The following is a 26,920-nucleotide window of genomic DNA, read 5'->3' on the forward strand; positions in this document are numbered from 1 at the left end:
GGCCATCTTTTAACATGCAATTAGCTAAAGTAAACCTACATATTAGTAGCATAATGCTGCCTTCACAGTAATTTGCGTATATTATTTTATGCTGACATGGACACTAATAAAGCTTATAACAATTAAAGAACAAATCAATCATCATAATAATTACAGACAATAAAATGAAGATAGAAGCTATTAATCATCAATCAAAATGGTTCCACTGCATTATGTAAAAAGCCCCAAATAGTATATCATGATTAGCTCATTGACATATCATGATTAGCTCAAATAAAGAGTATTATTCAACATTATCAACAAATATTTTATCAAATGTTTTTGATCAACTATTTTTTAATATTTTTAAATACAATCATAACAAATATAAATAATCATTATCCTATAGTTGAATACTTCAATTGTCTCTCATTATTATTCAAATAAGAAAATAGATAAAATCACTATTATTTTCTAAAATTGCGATTAGAAATAAAGTGTCACATGCTATAAATATTTATAAATAGTCTAGCTATACTGCTGAGCTGAGCAAAGGATTTTTAGTCTGGAGCCTTCTTACACAAATGACATCATATACTGTGACTCATGCAGGGGAGCCTTTTATCATTCAAGTCTTGGAATTTATAATTTACAATTTACTTCCCTTAATACCATATAGGTATAGGAAGAAAAATCAAAATCAAAATCAAAAATCAACATATACTTTTCTGTATTTCTTAAGGCAACATAAAAATTCAAATCACCACTCATTCATAGCAAATACAGATATTATACTGTCTACAAAATCTAATAGATGCTGACTGTTTCACCAATAAATATCATTTTCCACTATGATCAAATTCTGATTAAAATTCAATTCCTATAATATTTCATAAATGGACATGTAATTCAGCATCAAGATTATGACTCCAAGGAGACTCAGATCCAAGTAATAAAATCATCTTGGATTCCATTTGTCTGAGTTCTAATGTTCTGTCGCCCGCCCTAGGATTACTTTTGATTAATTTAATTCCATAGAATATTAAAGTGCTGCAATCGCCATTATGTGTATCCCAGAAGTGTTTAGCCAAAGGATACGTTCTATCATGGTTTTTGATGGCTCTAAAATGTTGGAGAAATCTGATCTTCAACTTATGGATGGTACTACCTATATATTTTTTTCGACATCCACATTCAACAACATAGACCACATATTCAATTTCGCATGTGATCCGATCCTTAATCTCACAATGGCGTCCATCAAATGTTTGATAATTTTGCATATTCTGTGCATATTTACATGCCTTACAGTGGCCACATTTCCTGAACCCCAGACTTTTTTTGCTCAACCAAGATGTATTGTCTTTCATAGAGAAGAAACTTCGAGTCAGATGGTCTCCTAATGAGCGAGCCTTATGATAGGTTATGGAAGGATGTTGGCCAATGATGTCCCTGATATTTGGATAATTCTGTAGAATATGACAATTATTTTGTAATATGTTTTTCAATGAACCATGTTGTTGATTGAATTCTAAAAATATTCTAGGAGGTCTCATTACTTATGGGTGTGTTCTTAAAAAGTAACTCATCCCTGCTTTTCTATTTGACTCTGTTCTGTGCATCAACCAAGATTTTAAAAGGATATCCTCTACTTAAAAATCTTTCTGTCATTATCAGGATTTCCATATTATACCTACTCTCATCAGAACATATTCTGCGAGCCCGCAGAAATTGACTATAAGGTATGCTCCATTTTAGTGTCGTAGGATGTCCACTATTATCATGCAGAATAGAATTGCACGCCGTGGGTTTGCGATAAATGGTGGTCTCTAGTCGATCATTTTTCACTTCCAGTAAAACATCTAAAAATTCAATGGTGTCTCTACTGAAGGTAGTTTCTAAGTGAATGTTAAACTCATTTTCATTGAGTACATTTATATAGTCCAATAATGATTGATCAGAGCCATCCCAGATGATAAAAAGATTGTCAGTGTATCTCACCCACAATACCACATTGTCCATGTAAATGTTATTAACCTCAGACCAAGCCACCTCTTTCTCCCACCAACCCATATATAAATTAGCATACATGGGAGCATAGGAAGCACCCATAGCCGTCCCCTGTTTTTGCAAAAAACATAAATTATCAAACATGAACAGGTAATGGGTCAAACAAAATTGTAACAATGGACAAAAGCATTTCTGTATGTTCAAAGAACTCAATGGGCCTTGTTCTTAAAAAATATCTGCAAGCTTGTATCCCATATTGATGCTTGATGGAGGTTTAGAGAGAAGCCACATCCATAGTGACCATTAGATAATATTTATGTCAAGGAATGTTGTGTATCTTGGCCAGGAAATCATTAGTATCACATAAATACGAGGGTAATTCAGTAACAAAGGTGCACAGAAACAGGTCCAAATATCTTGAAGTATTTTCCAACAGAGACTGGTTCATGCTAACTATTGGTCTAACTGGGGGATGTAGTTTATTCTTATGAATTTTGGGCAAAAAATTGATACATGGAATTTTTGGATGTTCAATTTTAAGATATAGATATTCATCATAGTCAATATGATGTTTGATGTGCCATTCTCTGAGCATCTCATGATAGGTTTTTTGATATTGAGCCTTAGCGTTAATCCGTAATTTATCATAATGATCAGTATTGGTCAATTGTCGATAGGCTTCTTTGGTATAGTCTTGTGTGTCCATAATAACAATGTTTCCGCCTTTATCAGAGGGCTTAATGATAATAGACGTATTGGATCTCAATGTATTCAGATCTTTCCAGTCTTGTTGGTAAAATTTGATCTATTCATGCTTTTAGATGGAGATTTCATACGGAATTTGTCAATGTCTCCAATCACCAACTCATGAAATGTATCAATTAAGTTTCCACTGGGTAATTGAGGATTGAATTTGCTCAGCAGTTTCAAACGACTGGTACTATGTTGATCAGTAATAAAGCCCATCTCATTCAACATCATAATGTTCGTATTGGTATCATCATTGGTCGAATGTCCATACACATTGCCCTTTTTTGCTAAATCATTGATGGCAATCAATTCAGTGCTATCTACAATGTTGAATCCTGTAGAAGGAGCCCTACTACTCCCACTTTGGGAGAAAGAGGTTTTATCCTTATTGGAAAAATGTTTGATCAGTCGTAATTTGCAAACAAATTTATATAGTTCAATACATGTGCTGACATAATCCCATTGAACATGAGGACAAAAGCTAAGTCCCAAATCAAGAATGCGTGATTGGTTATCTATTAGAATGATTTTGGAAATGTTGACAATAGTACAGGGGTGGTGCAGATTGATCAGAGGATGAGTACTAGATTTTATTCCTTGTGTTTGTTGCCTCTTCCTCTTCCCCCGCCTCGTCTTCCGCCTCCTCGGCTGCGTCTTCGATTTAGGCCAGAGGGTGGCATAGCCATCTGCATGAGTCGCATTTCCCCCTGAAAATCCAATTTATTGTGTGGTGCCTCATCTGCAGAGGAGCCTACATCCGAGCTGTCATCTGTGGAGGTCTGATGTATAACAGCCCCTGCTCCACTCTTTGGCACATCTTTTGTTCTTAAAATGTCGTACTTGCGTGCGAACGTATAGATTCTTCCATGTTCGTAATCTAGTTTGTCTCTATTGAATTTATGTGCCTTGCGTGATTTGATTTCCTCTTCCTTATTTTTGATTCGTTCTTCTATTTTAGCTAACTGGTTAGAAACCTATTGTTGATTAACTATTTTCTCTACTTCTTTAGTCAATTGTTCAATCTTATTAATCTGTTCATCCATTCGTCTTTTCGCTTGGGTAATCAAAGTTCCCATAAGTTTGAGTGAACATTCAGCTGTTTGCGTCTTCCATTCTTCCAGCAGATCCAGATCCATATCGCCTAGGGTAGGCAATATTAAAATACGAAGGCCCCGTGGCACCCTGCCATTTTCAATATATTTAGTCAAAGAAGTCATTTCCCACCACTTTTTGAGTTCCAAAATCCGTGCTTTTTCCAGCTGATTGATAATATTAGAAGTGGTGGGAATGTGAGCGCCAGGAGGTCATTGCTATCCCTGGTGTCATTAAATAATTCAGCTGCAGCTTGTTCCCACAGCATTCTACGCTCAGCCATAGTTTAGATTAGTAAGAGAGCAACAAATGTTCTAACATCAATACCATATAGCGTTATAGATGCAGATAAAAATAGTTGAAAAAAAAATATATATAGGGCTTATACTTATCAATTAAAATTTTACCACACATATGCCTTTACCAACCATGCCTTTATAACAAACTTTTCATAGTAAAGGCATGTTGGTAAAGGCATATATGTGGTAAAAAAGTTTGATGATGGCGTTGTAAAGGGATGCATGGTTCCGTCATACAACCTTTTTTGAGCACATGCAGAATCTCATGGACCAAGAGATTTTAGGCAGATACAAAGAATGTCATGAGCCAACTCATATAAGGAGTACAAGTAGAATGTCATGGACAAGAGACTTTAGGAACACGCACACAGTGTCACAGGCCAAGAGTCTTTAGGAGAACACACAGAATGTAATGAGCAAACAGATTTTAGGAGCACACATAAAATCTCATCTGAAGGCGGTGAATTGTAGGCACGGGAGATTAAGGGCCTGATTTAGAGTTTAGTTGAAGGGTTATTCCGTCACAAACATGACGGATATCCCGTCCACCATATTACAAGTTCCATTGGCAATAATGGAATTGTAATACTGTGTAAGGGATATCCGTCACGTTTGTGACAGAGTAACCCCCTCATCTAAACTCTAAATTAGGCCCTAAGTAATTTGCTGAGCTCTGAAGTCGGCAACTCAGGCTATGGACATAATTTGATTTCATTTTCCCTGGGGTTAATGTGGAGTCTTTGTAGGTGTATCTCATATTTGCATAGGATGCGATTCTCAAAACAATCTGCTCGTATACGGTACTATGACTAAGTGAAGCAAAGGTGTTAATGAAGCAAGGGGTTGTATTCAGGTGTTAAGTCCTGTATGTGCATCTGGTCTTGGTTGTACTGGTTTATTTCTGACTGCATTTTCAAAGGAGTTATTTTCTAGCACCCTGTCTAGGCATAGTATTTTATACTGGCATGATATGCTTCTAGTACCAATCCTATGCTATAAAGTGCACACATATCTGTGCACCATGGTGCAAAGGTTGTGCGTGGCGCTGGACAGCCTGTTTGTGCCTCTTGATCCACCAGTAGATGGGCAGTGAAGAGTAGCAGGCCATTTTTAATAAATATAAGTCTACGCTGTTTTAACACCTTGTGCAAATGCGTGCTGCAGCTTTGGTTGCTGTGCTGCATTGCACAAAAAAATTAACTATCCCTTAGTGTGCATGCCTGCGCTGCCCAGCATTGACCCTTGCACTCTCAGGCAGTTGGTGACAATTAAACTGAAAAATAATCTGTCTGTAGTTTCTCTCTCATTACTTCACCTTACCTCTTTAACCTTAAACCTATTTTTCTATCTCTACTTCTCTCTGTACCATCATGCTCTCTTTCAGCTATCTTTCTACCTCACCTTTGTCTACTTCTCTTCTCTCTCAATATGCCCAATGCCTCAATCAACTTCATCTCCCTCTATCCCTCTCTCTTACCACTCGCTCTGCCACTCTCTGTGCCTACATTTGTCTGTCACTCTTGGTCCCCTCTCTCAGTCTCAACTTAGTGATGTAATATGTGCAGTCTTATCCAGTTCATGGCGGGTGCGTGTTATAGATAGCTCAGCAAACTATAACTGGTGAATGTCAGATTATTTTATATCCAGCTGGTAGTTTTTTTCTGATTTCAAAACCTAACTGTAACATCACTTTTACCTCCGTTTTTTGGTAAATTTGTAGTATTTTTATAATATGTATAAGCTTAGCTATTATTACTATACCTAACTATACATAACCTTGGCAGTCACCACTAGGTAGTTATAATTAGGATAGCTCTTCCAGAGAAAAAGTGTTTTTTGTGTTGCTAATAACTTTGGACAGTTTGAAGAGTCTCCATAAAGCTTTCCAAAAGGGTGCTACTTTGTGCATGGAAAGTTTCAGAGTGATCCTTAAAGGGGGTCCAAGAAAAATGTGTGTGTCCCAAAACGCAAAATCCCCATGCATTTTCTATAGACTTCTTTAAGACTAGTCACCGCAAAAACTGCTCAACGGAATTATACCAAATGTGGTAGGAAGCTAGATCTTGTGCGTTTTTGATTTGGTATAAATCTGTTTTGTTTTGGAGAAATGAAGGGTCAACAATAATTGTATAGTGGACTGATGGGTCTGCAAAAGACTTGAGAGACTCTTGGGGTAGCTCCAGTTTAAAAATAGAGCATTCTGATTGGCCCAGGGAGCTTTATTTCCCCTGAGCCATCTTGCTCTCATGAGAGTCAGTCTCCGGCGCGCACGAGCAGTCTCATTGGCTGTCAGCAACATGAGAAATTTTTTTCTGGTAGCCATTACAGGATTCAGGGACGTAGGCCCTCATTCCTACTCTGGCGGGCGGCGGTCATAAGACCGCTGACGGCATTCAGACCTTCCTGCTGGGCTGGCGGGCGCTAACTATGTTAGCGCCCGCCGGCCCAGCGGGAAGGAGGGCTGCAACACAGGAGCCGGCTCCGAATGGAGCCGGCGGTGTTGCGGCCGTGCGACGGGTGCAGTTGCACCCGTTGCGCTTTTCACTGTCTGCTAGGCAGACAGTGAAAAGCTGTCTGGGGCCCTGTTAGGGGGCCCCTGCACTGCCCATGCCAGTGGCATGGGCAGTGCACGGGCCCCCAGGGGCCCCAGAACACCGTTCCCGCCAGCCTCTTCCTGGCGGTGACAACCGCCAGAAACAGGCTGGCGGGAAGGGGGTCAGAATCCCCATGGCAGCGCTGCTTGCAGCGCTGCCATGGCGGATTCGCCCAACCGGGGCTAAATCGGCGGGAAACCGCCGGCCCCGGTTTTCTGACCGTGGCTTTACCGCCGCGGTCAGAATGGGCAAGGAAGCACCGCCAGCCTGTTGGCGGTGCTTCCGTCATTCGTGGCCCTGGCGGTCAAAGACCGCCAGGGTCAGAATGACCCCCTTAGTCTCCTATCCTGAAATAAAAAATAAAGGTAATATAAGGGAGCATGGTAGGGATAACCTGACCCCCTAAGCCCCATGGGGGACCGAGAAGGAACACCCAGGGTCAAAAACAAAAAACAAATGAGCAAATATTGCCATAATCCTGTGTGGCTCCCATGTGTTAAAAAAACAAAAATGTCTGCCGGGCTTTGTTCATTAAGTTTCTGCCCTGAGAAGCCCACCCTTGAGACTGTATTTATAAAGGGGATGGGGGTGTGTGGCACCCTCCCCGAGCCATTAAAGGCCAATGGGAATCCACCCCTGGGGCCAAACTTTTCAGGTAAGAGGAGGAAGACCATGTGGCCCCACCCCCGAGTCATTAAAGGCCTTGGTAAGCCCACAACTGGAGCCAAAATTTGCATGTAAGAGAGGGGGGTGACACGGCTTCCCTCCAGGGGACAAAACTTTTCAGAATGGGGAGGGGGCCATGCAGCTGAAATTACTTAAAATGAGAAGGGGAACCACATGGGCCCCCTGAGGCATTGAAGGCACCAGAGAGCCCACGCCTGGGACCAATTACTTTAAGGGAGGGGAAGCCACATGGCCTTACTCCCTGGGCCATTAATTGCCCTGTGGCTGTCTCACAGGCTATGTCCTGGGGAGCCCACCATAGGACATACTGGTTTGCCTGCCTTCGCAGGCGTGGCCAGGGAAACCTGTGTTTGCTCCTGCTTGTCTGGAACATTTTTAAATCTCTTGCCAAGCGGGACCAAACATCAAATCTGCTTCAAGCAGGTAGGAGCTTTAAAAACATTCACACCCTGTGGGAGTGGACTTTTGATCTGTTTCCCTGCCCGGACTGATGCAGGCCGGGAAACGTATCAAAATATTGCTCCTGCTTGGAGGGAGCTTCATTAGTAGGTGCTCCCACTGGCGGGAGCAATGTCGGCTCCTGGTGCTTGAGGGGAGCCGCTTGGGAGCTTGGGGGCCTTGAGGCTCCCCTGTGACCCTGAAGGAATATATGGTAGGTGCCCTTTGTGGGCACCAGAACACCCACCTATAAGTGATGAAGGCCTGAGGGGATGGGATCCTCGGAGCCAATAATGTCTCAGGGAGGGGGCCATTTGGCCCTAACTCATAGTTAGCTCTGCTAACTATAACTGTTGAATTCCTGTGCTTTTTTTTAGTTCAAAATGTTAATGTTGTCACTGGTATATTCACCTAACTATAATTTTACTTTTGAGCATTGGCGGAGGGACCTACTGGAGTGGGGGACGGCAGAGGAGCAACATATGAAACTTTCACGTACTGATGAAAAAGGAACTGATGAGATACTATTATGGGCACAGTTGACGGATCAATTTTCGTAGGATTCCGATCAGGAGTCTGAGAGTTCATCCAAATGGGAAGGATAAGGGCAGGGATAATGCCTATTGTTAATTTTCTGGCTGCTGAGTGTGATATAACTGTATTCCATCAAGAGGGTTAAGCTTGTTGCCTTGGTTTATCTGACACTAACAAGTTGATCATATGTGTATATCATATATGTGTATATATATATATATATATAGAGAGAGAGAGATATTCACTTAAAAAAACAAACATTTCAGGGATGTTATTGTTAGGTTCTGAATTTACTCACAGGAAACCATAGAAATTCAGCAGTTATAGTTAGTTATTTCAAGTAATTATAACTCACACCCTATAACTCGTGGACCACCCATGCACAGTTTTTTTCCAATAGTACAACTCCTATTGTTTCACTTATATTTTTAATGACATTATAGATGTTGTTATGAGTGCTATAATATTATGGGTGGGTGGTGAATTCCACTCCGCTTGCGGAGTTTGCATAGCTTTTCCCACTCTGCTTAAAGCATGGAGTTCCAAAAAACTCGTGAAGTGGAGTTTTTTCCTCGCTCGCGCATGCCAACCATGAGTTGGCAAGCACGAGCAAGGAAAATCTTACTCATGACCACCTCCCGGCGAGATTTCTCCACGAGGGTGGTCGCAGATGGTTGCAACCGCTCGCGTTGAGAAACCTTCCATTTGCATTGAGGAAGATGCTCCTCGAGTAGAAAATCCACTCAAGTGGCAGAAAAGAAGCAGCGCCCTCTTGCATTGTGCAGGAAGCCATTTGCACTGATGTTTTTAGCATGGGTCAAACACCTGGCACTAAAAATCAGTCAAACGGCGTGACCCAACGCACTTTGCCACTTGCAGAACTCCGTGTAGAGCAGCAGAGTTTTTTGGGCACTTTGCAGAGCTCCACGTAGCAGAACTCCATGAACTCCACCCAGGCCTATGTAATATCTGGGGTAATTAGCAGTGCATGGCGGGGGCATAAGTTATAGTTACTTAACTCTTTAACTGCTGAACTTCTATGGTTTTGTGCAAGTAAATTCAGAACCTAACTATAATATTCCTGTAACTTTGGTTTTGTAAGTGAATTTCTATGGTTTTCTTAATTCTCTTTCCTAACTATAACATCCCTGTAACCTTTGTTTTTTTCAGTGAATTTCTATGTTTTTTTAAACATAAAGTAACATTAATTACTATACATTAATCCAACAACTGCCAAACACAGCCTTTGGCCTTGCGGCCAACCCCAATAACCACACAACCCAGTGCTGCGCACAGCCGAAGGGTCTGTCTCTCTGGGTGTGAGAATAGGTGTGAGAGGGTGGCTCTGGGTGTCAGAGTGTCTGTCTGGGTGTGAGTCGGTGCGAGAGGGCCTGAGTGTTTCTGTGAGTGGATCTGTGACGGTCTGAGTGGGTCTCTGAGTGGGTGATTAGTGTCTGAGTGAGTCTGTGGATGGGTGCATGAGTGTCTGAGTGGGTTTGTAAGTGGGTGCGTTTGGGTCTTTGAGTAGGTGCGTGAGTATATGAGTGGGTCTGTGAGTGGTTGCATGAGTGTATGAGTGGGTCTTTGAGTAGGTGTATGAGTGTCTGAGTGGGTCTGTGAGTGGGTACGTGAGTGTCTGAGTGGTCCTGCGGCCAACCCGTGCCCAGCACAGCCTAAGGCAGAGTGCGGCAGTGGTTGTTTTAACATATGGTAATTATATTACTTTACACATTAAAAAAACAACATAGAAATTCACTGAGAAATCTAAGTTAAAGGGACTTTATATTTAGGTTGATGTTGTACCCATAGAAAACCATAGAAATTCATCAGTTTTAGTTATACCTATCTGAAGAAACTCTAACTTGTATCGTGAAGTAACTTTAGGCCATGAGTCATAGTTTCTTAACATAAGTATAGCTATGACTGCTGAAATCTTTCGAATTTGTATGGTCAAAATGCTAACCTAAAAATTCCGTCCCTGTATATGCTGGTTTTCTTAGTGACATATATATACATATATCTACTTATGAGCAACAGTTGGAGTAAATGAGTGCTACTTTTTATTCATTTAGATCTTAAATTCTTGCAAGACTATGGAAAACTTTCTCCTTGACGAAAATAGATTTGGCTATGCCATGTTGTGGAAGAGAAGTAAGATTGTAGGCTTAGTGGAGGCAGACAATAGACAGTTTGAGTGATAATGTTGCTTCAACAAACTATTTCACCCTGTATTCATTGAAACTGAACTTCAGTGGGTTTTCATGATGGTATTTTTGTTTTCAGGACACAGCTGGCCAGGAGCGGTACAGAACCATCACGACTGCCTACTATCGAGGAGCTATGGGTTTCATTCTGATGTATGATATCACCAATGAAGAATCCTTCACCTCAGTCCAAGACTGGTAAGGATGCCATTTTCATTGAAGGTTTCCTGCCAGTCACCTTTTTCAGTAGTCTGGCCTCGCCTTCACTGGTTCTCAAATGCTGCGTGTCTTCCTCTATCGCTGCTGCGTTCTAGACGACACCATCAACAATGCAGTACTAAAGTAAGCAACTAAACTTGTAGTGACAAGCTTGCCCCTGTTTACTTTGATATTGCAGAGACAAAGAGAGTACTGAATCATGTACGTCAAAACCAAATTTAAATCTAGTTAGAAAAGTATTTATTAAATATTTCAATTCTGTCATATTCTTTTAAAAAGCGTTTCTAACTCTTTGAAATATTCCAATATATAATTTAATAGAAAGCATGGCAGAGGATGCATGCCCTCTCTGGGCCTTATTATGAGAGTGACAATTTTTGGTGTGCGATCAAGAGAGCTGAAAACTCCAGTCCCTGCCAGTAGCCCAACACCAAAATCCAACGACTATACGTTTTCTCCCCAGAATGGGAAATAACCACACAGACAGAGAGATACCAGACACTTTCAATGTGGATATCCCTGATTCCAGGGAAAAACAATAAAAAATGTGTCTGCTCAGAGCGCTTGGAATACACAACAGCCATAGCCAATGCCCCTGACACTATGGCAATACTATAAGTAACAGGTCTCCCAAACACCACATGATTTACACAGGGCCTTGCTTAGTCAGTTAGATTCAGGGGGTTGGGAGGGGGTGGGGAGCGGGTGGAACAGAGATGTCCCAACCTTCACTGCTATTCAAATGGGAGGTGGATGAAAACATTTAAACGGTTTCTCTGCACCCCATAATTCTTGGCCTGTTTTGTCCAAGAGGGAAGAATAGGGGTGGGTATATACAAGTTCTGCAAAGTTTTATAGAGACGTGTGTATGTGCAATGAACCTGACCACAGACACTGCTAGACCGACTGGAGGCCCCTGGACCCAACAACACATACCAGAATATTTTTGAAATTCGATAATTGTTCTAAAAACATCAGATATGAGTTCAGGATTTTATTGTGATAGGAAGCTTATCTGTTCACAGGAATGTTTCTGTAAATCTTTCCTGTTGTAAGAATACCCTAAAGAGAGTCTACTAGACACCCTTAGAGGGATTGTAAAAGTGAAATGGGGAATTTCAAGTTATAAGTTCAAGCACTTCTTCTATTTAAAACAATGGTGAATCATGAAAGTTATAATAACCATGCCACAAGAATGTAAACCCCAAAGCTCTATACACAGGGAAATATTTACACATGTAAAAGGGAAACTTGAATATCATCAAATTACATCCGATTAAAAAAAATAAAAATTATAAGGTGCTCCTTTTGGTGCAAGATACTCTAAAGCACTAGATATCATTATTGTGGCTGTAGGTGTGACAACTGATTTCGCTATTGTGACCACAGAACTTGCTTCCCGGTGTGGATATGTTTCTGGCAAAAGATGTAAATGCTCCTGATGCTGAAAGCAACGTCCAAATGTGAATGTGTCCCGGATGGAAGCAGGTTCCCTGGGAAGAATCTGTTCTGTAGCTTTAAGTTGGGAGAATTTGGCAGTAGAATTTATTGAATTCGCTGACTAATGCCCGTTAGGATAGCATAGAGTCACTCACTCACCATTTACTCTTTTGAGGGCTTTCTGCTCTTTTAACACACCGGAAGTAAGCTAAGCACACTTGTGTTTAATCTGTACGATTATGTCAATGCTCAGACTGTTACAGTAGAGCCAGCAACAGTACAGACAGAAATAAGACGCACCCAAAAAGGTGTCTTCAGAAAGAGACACCAGTACATTTAAAAGTTGAAACTGTATCCCAAATTATATCCAATTAGTCCTCCGTAATGCTTCAAAGCAATCAACCTTAATTTTTCAATTTTGCAAGAGTAACACACAGCCAAAACGTCTTGTGCGACCTTTTTGCTTTTCTAAGGTTGTAAGAACATTATTTGTGTTCAAATTAAATAACCATTTATTTCAAATTGAAAATCAACAGAAACTCTGTCAGACCAACTCATGATTTGTTGATTAGCCTATTCTACAATGTGATTCTCAGGTATATATTTAACTATACATTGTTAAAAAACTGTAAGCTACTCCCTCGTTCAAGTTATTGTAGAACATTTTGCAATGAAACCTGTCCAACTTCTTACTTGTAGTTCTTTATAACACTCATTACTCCGTCATAACAGTGCTTAAAACTTTTAATCTACTGCCCATTATTTCATCTATTTTCATAATTTATAAGTGGTTAGTTTTAACAAAGTTCAGTTCTCTTCTTTTGCAGTGCTGTGTTTTGGAGCTAGGCTTCAGCACTAATCTATGTTACCAGGAAGAAGATTAATTAAATTCGATGATGTTCCCCATGGTGGTGTGAAGTCGAAAACTACCAACTAAAGTATGCAAAAAGTGATTGATGGGATGCTTGAACTAACTCAGCCACTGGAAATTGCTTGAGGCTGCATCCCAGTTCATCATTATTTTGTACACCATGCCACCTCAGTTTGGACCCAGCTATATTTAAATCAGCCTTGACCCTGCTAAAATTGAAATCCATTGCAGTAATAAAGAGCAATCAAGCTGGTGATTCAAATCAGAATTAAATGCTGATGATTAGGAGGAACTGAGCTTGTGGATGAATACATGCCACAAGAAGGTAAACTTCAAAGCCCTATTCACAAAGGAGAATTTACACAGGTAGATTAACTCACATGTGACTTACAACATATTAACTCATCAAATTTAAGGTTTTGGTAAATAATTTATTAATTAAATTACATTAGTTTAATTTTAAATATTATGTTTAAACAATATTTTAAAAAATCACCCTCACTAACATTTTATAATTTAATTAATATTTTGTAAATATAAGCAAAATTCTGTTCTAAATTCATGCTATTTTTTAAAATGTTTATTAAAAGTCTCAAAGGTTGTTGATGAGTTGGTTATTTAAAAAATATATACAATATTTAAATTTAAATGCAATATAACTTTTAACATTAAAAATAATTACATATTTATTAATTTCAAAGTCGAAAACATTATTACTTAAGTGGTGCTAATTTAAGTTCCTTTCGCTATTATTTTCTATGGGAGTGCGTCGCAGTACCTGTGAATGGTTATGTATGGTGCTATAATTAGGGCTTGATTACGAGTTTCGCGGTCTTGGTACCACCGCTGCACGAACGTCTGAATCCCCGACCGCCAGATAGTCAGTCCGCCATCCAAATTACAATGTTGGTGGTCCCACTGACGAAAGACCACCACCGCCAAACTTTCATTCCTGCATCCACGGTGGTCACAGGCTACAGCGGCTGATGGCTGGAGTCCAGCCCCTATTGCCGCAGGTGGTAATACAGCATGGCGTACCACCAAGCCGACTGTGGCAGAGAGACCTCCATACTGGACCTGGCAGAAACATAAGATAGTTACTCACCTTATATCCAGTTTCCACTCTTCTTCCCGTCACAGAGCCTCTCGTCAAGGTCCTCCCTTTGCTGCAGACCCTTGCTCACAAAGAAAATCCACAAAATTTGCATCAACTTGAACTTTTCTTCATTGTTACAATGGCTGTGGACCCGTACTGTTGGACAAGGTATGTTTTCCATAAGTGTAATACATTTGTGTGTGTCAGACTTGCTTCCTGTACATACACACATGTATTAGCACTGTGGAACAAAACCTACAAAAAGTAAGGTTCCTTGCACAACATTCCATCTCCTTCAGAATACTGCCGCCTCGAGACTGCCAGCACAACAGTAACATTGTAATACAGCGGGCCGCCGCTGCAGCAGTACGGCAGTAAAACCGCCAAAGTCGTAATCAGGCCCTATTCCAAGGCCGGCTTGGAGTACATTTACAACTGTTTTGTGGCCTTTTGGCCTGTAATATCTTTAGAAGTGTATTTTGTGAATAGCAATTGTCTTATTCTTGTGGGTAGGTATTTGTATCAGTTTGTCCCGCTCTCCTTAGACCTCACCTGAATGTCCCTAACCCTGTCCAATTTTATACTAAGTATTCCCCCATTTTCCATCCACTCCCCAGTCCCTTCCACATTTACTGCTATGAGGTTAACTTACATGTCTGGAGATGATCTCATAGAAAACATAAGAAATGCGGAGGTGGATATTTCCACCCGTAGGTTTGTGAATTGCATTTTTTAGTAAGTAATTAACAGTACTGTAGTTCTACATCTCTAGTACCACCTTATGTACTGCAAAATGCAGTTTGTGAATCTGGCCCCATTGAGGAACTAGCCTTGATAGACTGCTTATGTAGAACACTAGGATGTACTGATGATGGAATTATGTTTATCTTAGTAGTCTTATCACTAGTAGCTATTAATAGCAGAGGGACTGAGAGTCCATTGTACAAGAAAAGGTAAAAAAAAATCTCATAATGTTTACACTAGTAAGTGTAGTTTTACACATAAAATCAAGGGAGCTGACTTGGGGTGTACGATCATTTCTAAGAGATACTTTATGAATTATTTAATTAATTTTACTAATTATTCCTTGCCCTCAGGGAGGCAATATTAAGAGTGCAAAAGGATGAGTAGGAATGATTACGATAAACTTTGCATATTTTGTAGATTGAATCAAGAACTGCAGTAAATGTGCTGAAACGTAGCATCAGAACACCGAACTGAGAATAAAGACTGATAAATCCCTGTGTAAAAACAATCTGATGCTATATGAAAGACATACATTGAATATACATTTGATGCAATTGTAGCTACTGGATATAGGAGGACCTCCAGAACACTTTTCAGTGGCATCAGTCAGTACACCCCAAGAGTGATGAGGGTACTTGCAAAGTATTCAGCTTGTCTCTCTCTCTGAAAGGAGAGAATTTTTACCTTAAATTTGATTAATTGATGAAACTGTCCTAGAAAACTGAACACATTGAGAAATATGCAGATTTTTGCTATAGTACCATCCAAATTTACTGACATTCCAAAGCATGAAATCAGTCAAGGATGAAAACTGAAATCCCACCTAAAGTAAAAGCATCCATTTAAATTACTGTAATATTTTTTTTTAAAGTTAAGTTCATTTGTAAACAAAAAAGCATTAAAATATTGTATCAGAAAATAATATTTATTTATCTTGAGTACAGTTACTGCCGTTCTGGGTCCTTTTTAGCTGTGCTGTAGTAATTTTAGCAGTGCTGTTTGTAAATAGCAATGAGCTTGCTCTTTTCTGGGTGAGTGTCTGCCCATCATTAAACCCCTCCACAGCCTCCCTAAATCTCTCCTTATTTCACAATAAAGCCCTCCCATTTAGTGGTAGAGAGTCCCCTTTTTCCAGTGTCTCCCCCAGTCCCTTCCACCTTTACTACTAAGTAATAACTTTACATGTGTGAGGATCTCCCCATAAAAATATAGGGGAGATGGTGGTGGCAACTTGCACCTGTAGATCCTTGAATTGCGTTTTGTAGTAAGTGGTACTATTGTCTTACCACTTTCCATACTACAAAATGCAGTTTGCAAGTCAGGCCAAGTGTGGGGTAAAGAAAGCTTACAGGGAGACCTGAATATGTAAGACTATCTTACAGAGGTAAACTCATTATTAAAACGTGAGGAAGATACAATGACAGATGTGTAGTTGGGATGTGAAAGGTGCATGAAAAGGAGAATCCAAAGAAATGCATTGAGATTCTTTGTAATGATGAATTACACTTTGAAGACTATTTGAATAGCCCTGGAAGTCTTACTAACCGGCAACATTAATTATTAAGATAGACAATTATAAAATTCCTAAGAAGGTCTGTCGGAAAACCAACCAAAACGAATTTTCACACAGGCAAATTTTGACAGTAAGGGAATCTGGAAGAATATGGGAAGCTGTGGTCAGTCTTGGAGCACCCATTAGCTAGATGAATCAGATATTAGAATAGGGTATCATTTTTAAAGATGTAATTGTTACTATTTAATGACTGACTGAAAGAAGGCCCCATGATGGGTCACAGAGGAAACCTGTAAAGATGGTTGTGTGAGAGGGGGGGAATGGGGAAGCACCATGTTCTGCCTCCATAGAGAAGTATCCTACCTCACTCATTCAATTAGCTTTTATTGCATAATTGGCCTGAGGGTTCATAAGTAAGTAATCCACTAACCCACACTTGGTAGTGGCAAGATATTATTTTTTACGTTTGCCTATGGGGTCGCAGTGGCTTTAGCTGTATAGCTACAGCACACCTCACAAACTAAATTGACTTATGGCTCTTACGTGAAAGGGTGTTAAATACCTGACTCAGAGGTATTCATGGCATGGAAGGTTGTATAAAGTGATTTCTGTAGGTCTCCAGATGTAGACATAAAGGGATTGTATGCTTTTACCCTGAGCATGCTCTAGTTTAAGGGGTAGGAAATACCTGCACACTCAATGCTAGATATACTCGCTCCAGTACCCCAGAATGAGATCTTAGGTTCCCATTGGTTTAGAGGCACAATCCACCCCTATAGAGAGGAAAAGGAAAATGCTTATCGCGCAACCCAGTCTCCCACCAGTCTTTCTCTAATGCCACACACCAAATTCCATTGCCACCCATTCAGAGGTGCATGACATAGTTGGCACTTTCCATGGCTGGAGCATACGTACAGCGTGATCGTCTCACTCACACTGGCTACTTCAAATGAATTTAAAACATAGCGAGTGATCTTATTCTCCTTTCAATAAAACACATATCAAGGGTCTGGCTCTAGAGCGAACACCATTTAATTTACATTTACTTAAAGGTTATCAAATTACTATTGCTGAGTGAATAAGACAGCTTTGTTCTCTAATAAGCCATATTTAACATGGCTGCAAGCCGGGACATTATCCTATATTATTATTTGAAGATTGTATGACTTGGGTGTTATCATTTTATTTCAATAAATTCATTGATGTGACTGTGAAATGTGAGGAAAATCAGTGGCACTTAAGGCTTTTCGGACTTATGAGCCAGGCAAAGCCTCACAGCCTAGACCGTCGGGCCCGGCTTACAAATAGGTCGCAGCTCTGTTCCTCGCCTCAGCGAACCTTACCTGGGTGCGCAGGGCACAAGCGGGGACAGTGGACCCTATTACACTAAATACATTTCCCAGTGCAGGTACAAAAGAGCATTAGTGTTAGGCGGAGCAACTGATTCCAGCTATTGTCCCACCTTTAATTGTCCAAGCGGCCTGCACTTCATGGGGGACAGAGATCCCCCTGCAGGAGCATGCAGTGAGCGACTGTCTCTAACCGCAAGGATAAGTTTGGGGTCTCTCGGATCTCGCCTCCTCTTTTTAATTATGACACAATCTGTGAACATTAGCAATAAACCTGCCTCCATTCTAAAATCTGCAAAAGAGGCCTCAATTAGCACATGGGACATCTTTTCCGACATAAATGTTACTTGGGACAAAGGATCAGAGGGATCATCTTTCCTCTCAGATGCAGTTAATGCCAGGCACTTGTCTCTCTAAAGCCCTCCTTCCAAACACCCCTAGCACCGCCCCTTCAAGACCACTCCTCAGCTATAAGCACACGCCAGGAAGTCGCTCGCTTTGGTTCATGAAGTGTTGCAAGTTTGCACACACTGTTGAATAGTGACGCAGCACTTGACTTAATTAGAAACGGTGACATCTTTGGCTGCCAGGCGGGATGGTCCACGGCACCCCAGCTTGTCAACGAGTTTCCAGTAAATCACTCTCCAGCACAGAAACAAGGAAAAACTGACGACCAGGTGGTGAGGTGTGGGAGGTGGTGGTGGAGGTTTGGGGGGGTGGAGGGGAGTCTTGGCGATAGGGGGAGCAGGCTGGAGGAGGCAGCTAGAAACTGACAGCCACAGGGCCGGCCTTTAGCACGGGCGAGCTGTGCCAATTGCCCAGGGTGCCAGTATTCCGAGGGGCGCATGGAGCTGTGTGCATTAACGTTATGCCACCTGCAGCAGCCTTCTTATCTTGTCCCTGCTGGTTCGTTTCTGTCTGATTTGCTAGTTTAATTTTTTTTTAATCCTTAAATATCATACCACAGGCGATGTTTTGAACATCCCATTAGCCTCCTTCCTTGCCCTCCCTTCACCCTCTGATCCATGCTGGCACACATCAACAAAAGCATCTTCTGCGTGATACAGCTAAGCTGTCCGTGATTTAGGTGAGCTGGGGGCGGTCCAGGGATGTGTATGTTCAGGTGCCAGCCAGGTGCTGACCAGTGAACACAAGAGGGACCCCCTGATGTCTCATTTAATTCACTACCATCAGCAATGCCGACCAATAATTCTCCGCCCACACCCAGGACGCTGTTTTAGCAAAGGCCGGCTCTGCGTAGCTTCACTAGACAATACTGCCACTGAAATTTGCGATAAACCAGCCATTCATTTAGGAAAGAGCAGAAAACGCAAGTCCTGCTTCGTTCAAATCATAATCATAAGTAATTACATCAGTCCTGCAGCAAAAATCAAGAAACTAACTTCAGTAAGAGCTATGAAAAAAATGAGCAAACTGAAGACCTCATATGCCACAGATGAATTTTTCATTACAGGGGATTTTAAAATGAAGCTATTACGAGGTGGCCTCTCCGATGAGACCACTGAAATTCAAGACCGTCAACGGAATCCAGGATTGATTCTCTTTCAGTCAAAAAACCAAACTTAAGTACAGAAGTATTAACTTCCCTGTCCACTCTTGGAGTATGATGCCTCAATTGGAGATTTCAGTCAGATAAAACTGCAAATTTCAACAGAGTCCCTAAATATAGTTTAAGAACATTGAACTACACCTTCAAGGACCAATTCTCTCAGATTGCAGTCCTGGCAATAGATTACTGCCACAAGGACATAACTAGACATCTTGATGAATGTTCAGGCCTACAAGGATTGCAAAGGCTAAAATGGTGCATGGGAGACACTGAAACACTTGCAACCTAGTGATTCGAACCAGAAGTGATGAGATGTCTGATGAGTATGGGGCCCTTCTAGGACACAATCTCGCTGGCACTCAGGTACCCAAAAGAGGGAAACTCCCCGCCTTGATTTGGAGAGTGGTAAAGTCTCATCAAATATCCTACAACATGGATAATGTCCCCAAAAGCAAGAGAAGAGCAACAAGATATGACCAACTAATGACTTTCCCCAGTGTTGAAACAAATAAAAAGATAACTAAATAGCCTTAGGCTCAAAGCCATGAGAATATATGTCAATCTTAGTTCTATTTAGGCACGTAGATCCTGGGAGTAGCTATAAAAGATACAGCTTTGGGAAGAGAAACACTTGTAAAGAGACAAAGAATGGCAGACTTTATTCGTGAAAATGCAAAATAAATGAGCCAGGAACTTCTAGCCCTGCATAGATTCTATACACACAGGAAACTGCAAAATTGGTCAATGGCATATCAGGCAGCGCAAGGGAATATACGTCCTTATTCCTTACAGTCAAAATCAAGGAAGCAATCAAATATCCAATTTTCCCTGCCAGTGCCAAACGTATATTGGGCCTGGCCACTGACTGGGAATTGGCTTGCTGGCACACAAAACATTCAGTGGTCTCTGTAATCAAAAAAGCCTGATCTGATGGGGCCCCCTGGTGCTAATGGACTACCAGTTAAATTGTAAAAACTCATTGCAGATTATTGGTCCTGTTGGCTGCTAATTCTTGAGCCTGATTCCTCCATCCTGGCAAGCATCTATCTTCGGCCCACTGCATTAAATAGGCCACTGACCATGTCCAACAGACTATAGAATTATTTTGCTGGACCGAGAAGTCAAACCATACGGAAATCTAATACTAAATGATCTTAAAACTTGGGCCGAAAAATGTGAGCTAATTCCCTGGATTCAGACGAGATTTAGAGAAAGCCCAGTACACTGGACAAGATAATGGCCCTTTTTATGCTAAATGAAGGCATATGGCCTCCACCACCTCAGAGCTATCCAAGTGCTTCATTGACTTATGCACCGAATTTGATACAGTGGATTGGAACAAACTGTGGCTGAAACCGAAATGCGGTGCAATAACAACATCGTGTTGAGGGCCATTCAGGCATTTTAAACGGATAGGTGGGTTATAGCCAAGAGTGGGGTGGAATCTCGCCAACCAGCAAGATCTTCACTACGAGGATTAGGAGAGGGCTGTGTTCTTGATTCCCTACTTTTCAACGTCTATGTGGCAGACATGGGCATCAACCTACACAGTAACATACCTTGCCCTCCAAAACTAGGTGAGACGCAGATCCAACCATTAACATATGGGGATGAATCCTCGATCAACCAGGAATTGGCCTTCAAAATTTACTGAACCAGCTTGAATCGTATTGTACCAATAATAACGTAACAATAAACTAAGATAAATCTAATGCTTTGCATATAAGCAATACGTTGAGCAGGAAGAACAGATGCTGCATAAACAATAAATAATTCCCATTAGCTGCCACCTGTAAATACCTGGGATTACGGTTTATTACCAGTCCTTCCTACCATAGACAAGTAGAGGAAATTAAAGCAAAAGAAAGCAATCAGACGCTTGTTACCGAAATTAGAAAACAGTTATTTGATGTCATTAAAGCAAAACATATGCCACCCTTATGTTACGGCTGAGAGATCCTTCCTGTTACTCTTATCAAACAGCTAGACACAGCACAATGCAATCTTCTCAGACGTTTGTTCAGTTTACCACAGTCAGCATCCCAGGCTCAGATCCGGCTGGAATTCAGTCTGGTAAATCAGTCAGTAGATCGGGCCGGTCGAATCTTGTGTCTAGCAAAACTGTAAGGAGGGCCAGCAATGCTCCTTTAACCCCTTCGCTGCCAGGCTTTTTCCCCATCAGGTGCCAGGCCTTTTTTTGGCTATTTGGGGCAGTTAGCGCTTAGGCCATCATAACCTTTTGTCCACATAAGCTACCCACGCCAAATTTTCATCCTTTTTTTCCAACATCCTAGGGATTGTAGAGGTACCCAGAGTTTGTGGGTTCCCCTGGTGGCGACTAAGAAATTAATCAAAATACAGCAGAAATTTTGTTTAAAAAAAACAAAAAACAATGGGAAAAAGGGCTGCAGAAGGCGTGTGGTTTTTCCCCTGAAAATGGCACCAACCAAGGGTTTGCGGTGCTAAAATCACAATTTCCCAGCTTTCAGAAACAGGCAGACTTGAATCAGAAAACCACATTTTCAACACAATTTTGGCATTTTACTGAGACATACTCCATTTTTACTATTTTTGTGGTTTTAGCCTCTTTCCAGTTAGTGACAGAAATGGTTCTGAAACCAATGCTGGATCCCGGACAGCTAAACATTTCTGAAAAGTAAACAAAATTCTGAATTCAGGAAAGGGTCATTTGTGTAGATCCTACAAAGTTTTCCTACAGAAAATAAAGGGCTGAAATAAAAAAAATATTGAAATTGAGGTGAAAAAAACCAACCATTTTTCTCCACATTTTACTCTGTAACTTTTTCCTGCAATTTCAGATTTTTAAAAGCAGTATACCCTTACGTCTGCTGGACTCTTCTGGTTGCGGGGATAAATGGGGCTTGTAGGTTCCTCAAGAACACCAGGTACCCACAGCCAAAAAATGAGTGCACCCTGCAGTGAATTTTCATTGTACACCAGGTATACAGCAATTCATTTGGTGAAATATAAAGAGTGAAAAATAGGTATCCAGGAAACCTTGGTTATTCCAAAATGGGCAAAAGATAAGGTTTTTAGAAGCAGTGGTTATTTGCACATCTCTGAATTCCGGGGTCCCTATACTAGCATGTGAATTACAGGGCATTTCTCAAATAGTTGTCTTTTTTACAGACTGTCTTACATTTGGAAGGAAAAAATGTAGAGAAAGACAAGGGGCAATAACAGTTGTTCTTCTATTGTATGTTCCCCCAAGTCTCCAGATACAAACGGTACCTCCCTTGCGTGGGTAGGCCTAATGTCCGCGACAGGAAATGCAACATGGACACATCACATTTTTACATTGAAATCTGCCGGGTTTTTTTAAAGTGCCTAGCTGTGGATTTTGGCCTTTGGATCAGCCGGCACCTAGGGAAACCTGGCAAATCAATACATTTTTTAAAACTAGACACATAGGGGAATTCAAAATGGGGTGACTTGTGGGGCTTTCACTAGGTTCTGTTACCCAGAATCCTTTGAAAACCTCAAAATTTGGCAAAAAACACTTTTTCCTCACATTTTGGTGATGGAAAGTTCTAGAATCTGAGAGGAACCACAAATTTCCTTCCACCCCGCATTTCCCCCAAGTCTCCCGATAAAAATGGTACCTCACTTGTGTGGGTAGGCCTAGTGCCCGCGACAGGAAATGCCCCAAAAGCCAACGTGGACACATCACATTTTCCCAAAGAAAACTGACCTGTTTTTTGGAAAGTGTCTAGTTGTAGATTTTGGCCTCTGGCTCATCCGGCACCTAGGGAAACATAACAAACCTGGACATTTCTGAAAACTAGACACCTAGGGGAACCCAGGATGGGGTAACTTGTCGTGGTTGCACCATGTTCTGTTACCCAGAATCCTTTGCAAACCTCAAAATTTGACAAGAAAACACTTTTTCTTTAACCTTCAGTTCTGGAATTTGAGAGGAGCCATAAACTTCCTTCCACCAAGCATTCCCCCAGGTGTCCCGATAAAAATGGTACCTCACTTGTGTGGGTAGGCCTAGTGCCCGCAACAGGAAATGCCCCAAAACACTACATGGACACATCAAAAGGATCAAATTCAAAACTACCTGTTTTCGCGGGGGGACACCTGCGTTTTTGGTCCTGGGCTCAGCAGCCCTAGGGAAACCTACCAAACCCAGACATTTCTGAAAACTAGACACCCAAGGGAGTCCAGGGAGGTGTGAAATGCGTGGATTGACCAGTGTTTTCTTACCCAGAATTCTCAGCAAACCTCAAATTTAGGTAAAAATCACACTTTCCCCACATTTCTGTGTGGGATCACGGCACCGGCACAAATTTCCTACCACCCAACATTCCCTTCACTCTCCCAATAAAAATTATACCTCACTTGTGTAGGTGGGCCAAGTGCCTGTGATCGGGAAGAGCCAAAAACGGGTTGAAAATGAGGGGGAACCAAAGCGGGTCCAAAAGTGCTTGTTTGAAAAAAAATATTTTTAGGCTGACAAGTGGGGCAGAATTTTTATCGGTATAGATGCGACAATCCTAGGTGGTAGAAATGTTGTGGATTCCTGCAGATTCTGGAAGGTTCCATCACAAAAATGTGGGAATAATGTGTGGTTATGGGCAAAGTTGGAGGTTTGAGGGCATTGTGGGTAAGAAAATGGTGCGGTGCATGTGAAGCACACCACCCTGGACTCACCCAGATGTTTAGTTTTCAGATGTGTCTAGATATCATAGATTTTTCTAGATGGCAGCATCCCAAAGTCCAAAAAGTGCAGACCTTACCACTCCAAGCGGGACGATTTTGAGAGTTTGACAAGCTCTCATGGCCTAAATGTAAAACCAAAACCCCAAAAAATCAAATGTCCTCTTGTTTGCTGTTGGATAAGATGTTTTAGTGTGCGGGGAGGGCTGAAAGACTGTTACCCCCTTCATTTGGGGTGCAGGCCATAAGCATGCCCATACTGGTTGGTAGTCACCACCATACTATTTTTTATGTTTTTGAAATCCCTGGCATCTACTAGGCTTTCTGTCCCCCCGGCGAGTGGATCGGTGGTTAATTGCCCCAACAACTTTGTCCCCATTTATTTGGGGTGGGGGTGGCCATACCTCCACCCTCTTTTTTTTAAAACAAATCTTCCCTGGTCTCTGGTGGGCTTTCTGTCCCCCTTGGGGGCAGATGTGCCTTACAAAAATAGGCAGGTCTGCCCCCAAAGGGGGCAGAAATGGCATAAAATAAAATAAATTTGTCCCTGTTGGTGGCAGATTGGCCTAAGAAAAATAGGCAGATCTGCCTCCAAGGTGGGCAGAAATAGCCTAAAATAAAATTACCCCCCCCAGGGGAACAACCCTTGCCTAAGGGGTCGCTCCCCATCTGTAAAAAGCCCCAAAAAATCACTTGTGCGTGGTGGTTTCTGCCACCCTTGGGGGCAGATCAGCCTAATTAATATAGGCCAATCTGCCCTGGGGGGGGCAGAAAAGGCCTAATAAATAAATTGCCCCCTGGGGAGCGACCCTTGTCTAAGGGGTCGCTCCCCTTATCAACGTAAAAAGAAACAAATCTCTGGTGTCTAGTGGTTTCTGCCCCCTGGGGGGCAGAAATGGCCTTAGAAAAAATGCCCCCCCTTGGGGAGCAACCCTTGCCAAAGGGGTTGCTCCCCTTATGCCAATTTAAAAATAAAAATCCTTGGTGTCTAGTGGCTTCTGCCCTTCAGCCTAATTAATATAGGCCGATCTGCCACCAGGGGGGCAGAAAAGGCCTAATAATAAAATTGCCCCCTTGGGAACGACCCTTGCCTAAGGGATCGCTCCTCTCATAACAGTAAACAAAATAAACAAACTCCCTGGTGTCGTGCTGCAGGTATACTCAGAGAGACATGAAAAGGATAGGAAAAACCTTTCCTTTCCTTTTCATGCCTCTCTGCCTCCCCTGCCCCCATACCAAGGAGAAACTAATCTGTTTCTCCTCGGATTGCAGTGGAAGCATGATGGGAGGCAACCTCTATGAGGTCAGCGCGTAATCGTGCACTGGGGGGTGGGAGGGTGGGGGTGTAAGGAGAAGCGATTCCTCTTCCAGCCAAGCCCTGGGGGGGGGGGGACACCCTCGGGAGGCGTGCTAGTGCTTCCTCTGCGGGCCAGTCCCAGGACGTAATAGTTACGTTCGTGGTGCCTCAGTGCTCCGCCACCGGACGTAACCATTACATCCTTGGCAACCAAGGGGTTAACGTCTTTATTAATAGGGTGTTTAGTGTTGTTGGGTCTTTCCGTTTGCATAAGTACTTGGTTTTGCTCAGTTTCTTTTTGGAGGTGTCCGCAGTTCGTTTATATGGGGATATTTGGAATGGCTGTCTACATTCCAGGTGAATTTAGTGTAGTGAGTTTCTCCCAGGATCACCAGGGAATTACTTTTCAAATGTATATTCACTACCATCTCTGTGGCTCATACTACACACCCTGCAGTGTTCTCATCCTTCTCTGTTTCCTTCTACAGGGCCACGCAGATCAAGACCTACTCATGGGACAATGCGCAGGTGATTCTGGTTGGAAACAAGTGTGACATGGACGATGAGAGAGTAATTTCGCCCGATAAAGGAAAGCACCTGGCTGATCAGTTAGGTAATTCCCTAGCTTTTTTATTCACTGTTGGAATCAAAGTTTCTTTGCTTTCTACTGGCACACACAACATATTGTTTGCAGGTCCCAATTACTTTACCACCTTCTTCTTGAGAAAGGGATGAAAATGGTCACTTACCTCTTCATTGAGCTGAAGGCGAAGAGACGCCTAGCAAAGCACTTTGCAAGTTGGGTGAGTTGGCAACGCAACGTAGAGGGAGGAAAAAACAAAATATGTTGCATAAAAACCTTTAAAAATACGCAAGCAAAAATGGAAAAATAATATTCAAGCAAAATCCTAACACAAGAATTACACCGAGGACTCGGAAGAGAAGACTAGCAGAGATCTTAACACAATCAATCTAATTAGAATATGGATAGTAGAAACAAGGGAATGAGGTGAAGTGGGCAACAAATATGACAAAGACGGATCTACAAATGTTGAGGTGTACGGAGAATCAGACTTTGGGCCTCATTCTGAGGCTGGCGGGCGGCGGTAGCCGCCCGCCTGGCGGGAACCGCCAAATGGCCGCGCTGCGGTCGAAAGACCGCGGAGGCCATTCTGGTTTTCCCGCTGGGCTGGCGGGCGACCGCCAGGAGGCCGCCCGCCAGCCCAGCGGGAAACCCCTTCCCACGAGGAAGCCGGCTCCGAATGGAGCCGGCGGAGTGGGAAGGTGCGACGGGTGCAGTTGCACCCGTCGCGAATTTCAGTGTCTGCACAGCAGACACTGAAATTCTTTGTGGGGCCCTCTTACGGGGGCCCCTGCAGTGCCCATGCCATTGGCATGGGCACTGCAGGGGCCCCCAGGGGCCCCACGACACCCCATACCGCCATCCTGTTCCTGGCGGGTAAACCGCCAGGAACAGGATGGCGGTATGGGGTGTCGGAATCCCCATGGCGGCGCAGCAAGCTGCGCCACCATGGGGGATTCCCCAGG

At 42.1% G+C, this 26,920-nt stretch overlaps 1 protein-coding gene across 2 annotated transcripts in view; it reads left to right on the forward strand.

Moving 5' to 3' along the window:
- RAB3B (RAB3B, member RAS oncogene family) overlaps nucleotides 1–26,920 on the forward strand; it is a 485,656-nt gene that overhangs the window by 375,287 nt on the left and 83,449 nt on the right. For both annotated transcript variants that reach the window (XR_011203005.1, XM_069232675.1), the window contains exons 3-4: nucleotides 10,667–10,785; nucleotides 25,861–25,985. Coding sequence is in view for 1 of the 2 variants with exons in the window: in XM_069232675.1 (XP_069088776.1) it covers nucleotides 10,667–10,785; nucleotides 25,861–25,985 (244 nt within the window). In the remaining variant the exon portion in view is untranslated. The remainder of the gene's footprint in view (nucleotides 1–10,666; nucleotides 10,786–25,860; nucleotides 25,986–26,920) is intronic.

Source organism: Pleurodeles waltl, chromosome 4_2 (genome assembly GCF_031143425.1).
Source record: "Pleurodeles waltl isolate 20211129_DDA chromosome 4_2, aPleWal1.hap1.20221129, whole genome shotgun sequence".
NCBI lineage: Eukaryota > Metazoa > Chordata > Amphibia > Caudata > Salamandridae > Pleurodeles > Pleurodeles waltl.